We start from the raw sequence: 3,625 nt of genomic DNA, 5'->3' as shown, positions 1-3,625 counted from the left end.
CCCTACACTTAAGAGACATCTATGCTATCTTCCCACTGTTGTTAAATATTAACTTTAATTGTGACTACTGATTGTGCGATATACACAACATTTGAAACTCATACTTCATATTTTGCTACTTCTAGAAATGGAAGGAAGACAAATGTACCTAAAGCTTATCTAAAGCCAACTTTTATGAGAAGATAATTGTATACACATTCTTGCATACACTTTATATCTCTTCAGTTTTAGTCAGTTCTTCTGTTATCTTAAGCCCCTGCTTAGTTTCTGCTATAAAATACTTATCCCAAGTATTTTAGTTCTCCCTACTGTGAAGTAAAAAGGTTATAAAACTAGAGGAAGACAAAAGCCTCCCATCCTTCCCCCTTTAGCATCAAAGAATAATGGGGCTGGAATGGGCCTCAAGAGATTATCTAGTCCAACTCCCTGCTCCAGGCACACTCCTATCTGTGTAACCCGTGCTGGACCTGCATTTAAAAACTCCTGGTAATGGAGGTCCTACACCCTCTTTTACAATAAATAGATTTTTTTTACATGGCAACAACCAATGAGAGGTGATGTAAGAGAAGCGCGATGGGGGGAGAGGAAGTCTGTGACGAATGAAGTTACTCTTACTGATTTTTCCCTTGTCCTATGCTCCTCTCCTCAGTTCTGTCACTAGGATCTAAATGTTAATAAGAGGTACTTTATAGGAGCTCACTTTTGCAAATGCTCCCTGTGTATGTTCTTTGGCTTCATAATTGGATCTGATCTATTAGCAGTTAATGGAAGACATTGGAGAAGGTGTTATTATATCATTGCTTGAAGCACAGCTTGTCTAAAGTCTTACCCCACATAAGGCCACATCTTTAGATTAAGAATCAGTATAAGGACTAAGAGAGAAAATAGCATTGGCTTAAATAGAAATGTAGCTTGCAGAATAAGGAATATTATTATTTGAATTATGGTAGTGTCTAGAAGCTCTAGTCCAGACCATGTCTCCATGGTACTTGGCACTGTACATTAATAAAAAGAGGGCTTACCTAAAAGCTTAAAAATAGATAAGAGGTGTTTTTAAGGGGGAACTAAAGCATGAAGAAATAAAGTAACTTGCCTAGGATTGTGCAAGAAGTATTTGACAGAGCTGCAAGTTGAACCTATGTCTCCTGAGTCCCCTTCCAGTACTGTAATCACAAGGCTAACCTTTATTTCCTGGTTGGTAGTTTAAAGTTTCTGCTAGTGGGGAGGGGAAAGGTTTTAACGCTTCTGTTCTTTTTGTTAATGTAAGGGCAACTAGTAACACAAATTTAGTGCGAGAATTCCTGTTGTATAAGAGGAGAAGGAAAAGATGACAACCTGAATTACTACTAAAGCAATTTTCCTCTATTTCTGGTGAAGGAGTAAATTGCTTTGATTCAGAAATGAACGTTCATTCTGACTGACAATGACAAAGCAAGTATGTGAGAGATCCTCGGCAGCCTTGGAGTCCAGTCATTCTGTATGAAAGGCATTAAAACAATAATACCATAGATCTATAGAAGATGGTATTGACACCTCATTTAAAAGTTTCATTTCTTTAACTTTATTCTTAAAGTGTCAAGAGGAAGACAGTGGCTTAAATATATTCTTTAGAACATTCAATGATATGAGTAATTTAAAGCAATGGGAAGTTAAACTAATGACATGGGTTGTCAATCTTAAGTTTTTTGTAAAGCTGATTTACTAAATATTCAGTTTCATTTTTTGTAGGACCTTAGAAATCAGCTAGAGAAATTACATGGTGAAATGATTGAGAAAGAAAAAGCAGTGGAACATCATTACAATATTCTTTTGAGTGAAAGCAATCAGAAGTTACAGAGCCAAGAACTAGTTATCAAGCGACTAACAGACAGTGTCAATCAAAAGGATCTATTGCTTCAGGTAGGTAGACTCAAGCCAAAATGAAAAAATATCTTTTGATTTTTATATGAAGAACGATTACAAAATCCCATTTGTATTTAAATTAATGTTGATTTCTCTGATAATCCTTCACTTTTTGTAATACTGTATTTACAGAATAGATACACAATTACATAGATGTGGCATTCAGCAAGACTTCTTATTAGGACCTGGTGGGGGGTGATGGAGCAGAAGGATCCAATGCTTGCATAGAAGTTTTGCTGTTGTAACAAGATGCTCTGAAAGCTCCAAAACATCCACAGCCTGGAATTTGTTCCCGGAAAACTAGAGGTTAAGGAATGGGGCTAGATAGTGAAATGCCTTCTCATCCTTAGAAAGGATTCCCTTTAAAAGGGGGCGAAGGTACACTGGAAGGAAATCAGTGGTATGCTTACAGTGCATCTCAAACCTGGTCTGTGGATAAAGGACAGGATCCTGGAACTTGTGCTTAACTAACATTGAGGAAGTTGGACAATTGACATAGGCAACTACTTTTTTTTTTTTTTTTTTTTAATTCTATTTTGGTCTCATGCTGGACTCTTTCTCTAGACAACAAAGAGTATGAACAATATCAGCCCAAAATGTGTCGTCTTAAATTTGTATCAATTGTTCTTTTTTTTTTTATTTTAACAATAGTACAATTAGAATAAGTTTTCAGAATTTTTTTCTGTATTCTTTATTTTGCTTTGTTAGAAACTTGATGGTACAATTAAAGAAAAGGAGGTGGAATTTCAGGATCTTTTAAATAAGTATAAAAACCTTTTAAAAGTGAAAGAAGAACTTGAGTTGAAGAATGAAGGATTAATAAAGGAAAAATGTGCCGCTGAGTCTGAACAGTCAATCACCAAGATAGTCAAAGAAGTGGAGGTGAGTTTGATTTAACCTTTGCCGTTATAGATGAGATTCAAACACTGGGCCTGATCTTTCTATTGGAATCAGTGAGAATTTTTCCTTTTGTTTTCAAAGAGAAGGGATCCAAGTGTTTTATTATAGTTTGCCAGGTAACATAAGGCAGCTTCTCAACTTTTTCAGGTTGGTAGTCCCTCATTTGAAATGGAAAAAAAAAATCATGGTTGTATCTATAGTTTATGTAGAGGTGGAAAATGTATCATTGATAGCAATAGGCCTAGATAAATTGTGTGTGCATGTTCTGACCGGCTGAAAAACACCAGTTGACCTTAGGAAAAGTAAACAAAATAACACTTCCTTTGCTTTTCATTACAATTGTATTTTAAGGCCTCATGATCACCCCCTAATTGCCTTTGGTGACCACTCCTTGCAGAAGTTGTGACCTATACATTTATATTCACTGGCCTGGGGAAATGGAATCTGTCATTAACTCAGTAACTAACTCAAATCAGGATTGCTATAATTTGGATAACAGTTGCCACTTGTGAATAGGAAGAGGAAAGGGAACATTGCTTTATTAATCATCTCATCATATACTATCTCTGGTTGCTTTTTCCTAAGACTGTATGTTGTTATGGCATGGGTAGTGCCATGAACATACATTTTATTGTACACTAATGAATTACGTGAAATTACAAGGTTCTGTTTCAAACTGTTTATAGTCAGAAGTCACAAGTAGGAAAAATACTGTATAACACAGGTCAGACAAACAGTTGTGTAGTTACTGTGGCTTAACATTTTCACTGAAGAAAGAAGCTTGGGTATTTCTGAAGGAGTTATAGAAGGGAGCTTGGCACAC

The 3,625-nt window shown here is 35.9% G+C and overlaps 1 protein-coding gene across 3 annotated transcripts in view; it reads left to right on the top strand.

The window, feature by feature from the left end:
• Positions 1-3,625, top strand: part of CDK5RAP2 (CDK5 regulatory subunit associated protein 2) — a 110,669-nt gene that overhangs the window by 30,700 nt on the left and 76,344 nt on the right. For all 3 annotated transcript variants that reach the window (XM_006029711.3, XM_025211238.1, XM_006029709.3), the window contains 2 exons: positions 1,729-1,899; positions 2,611-2,784. In XM_006029711.3, the coding sequence (XP_006029773.1) occupies positions 1,729-1,899; positions 2,611-2,784 (345 nt within the window). The remainder of the gene's footprint in view (positions 1-1,728; positions 1,900-2,610; positions 2,785-3,625) is intronic.

Source organism: Alligator sinensis, unplaced genomic scaffold (assembly GCF_000455745.1).
Source record: "Alligator sinensis unplaced genomic scaffold, ASM45574v1 scaffold388_1, whole genome shotgun sequence".
Taxonomy (NCBI): domain Eukaryota; kingdom Metazoa; phylum Chordata; order Crocodylia; family Alligatoridae; genus Alligator; species Alligator sinensis.
Note: the sequence above shows the minus strand (reverse complement) of the source record. Positions and strands in the feature narration are given on the sequence as shown.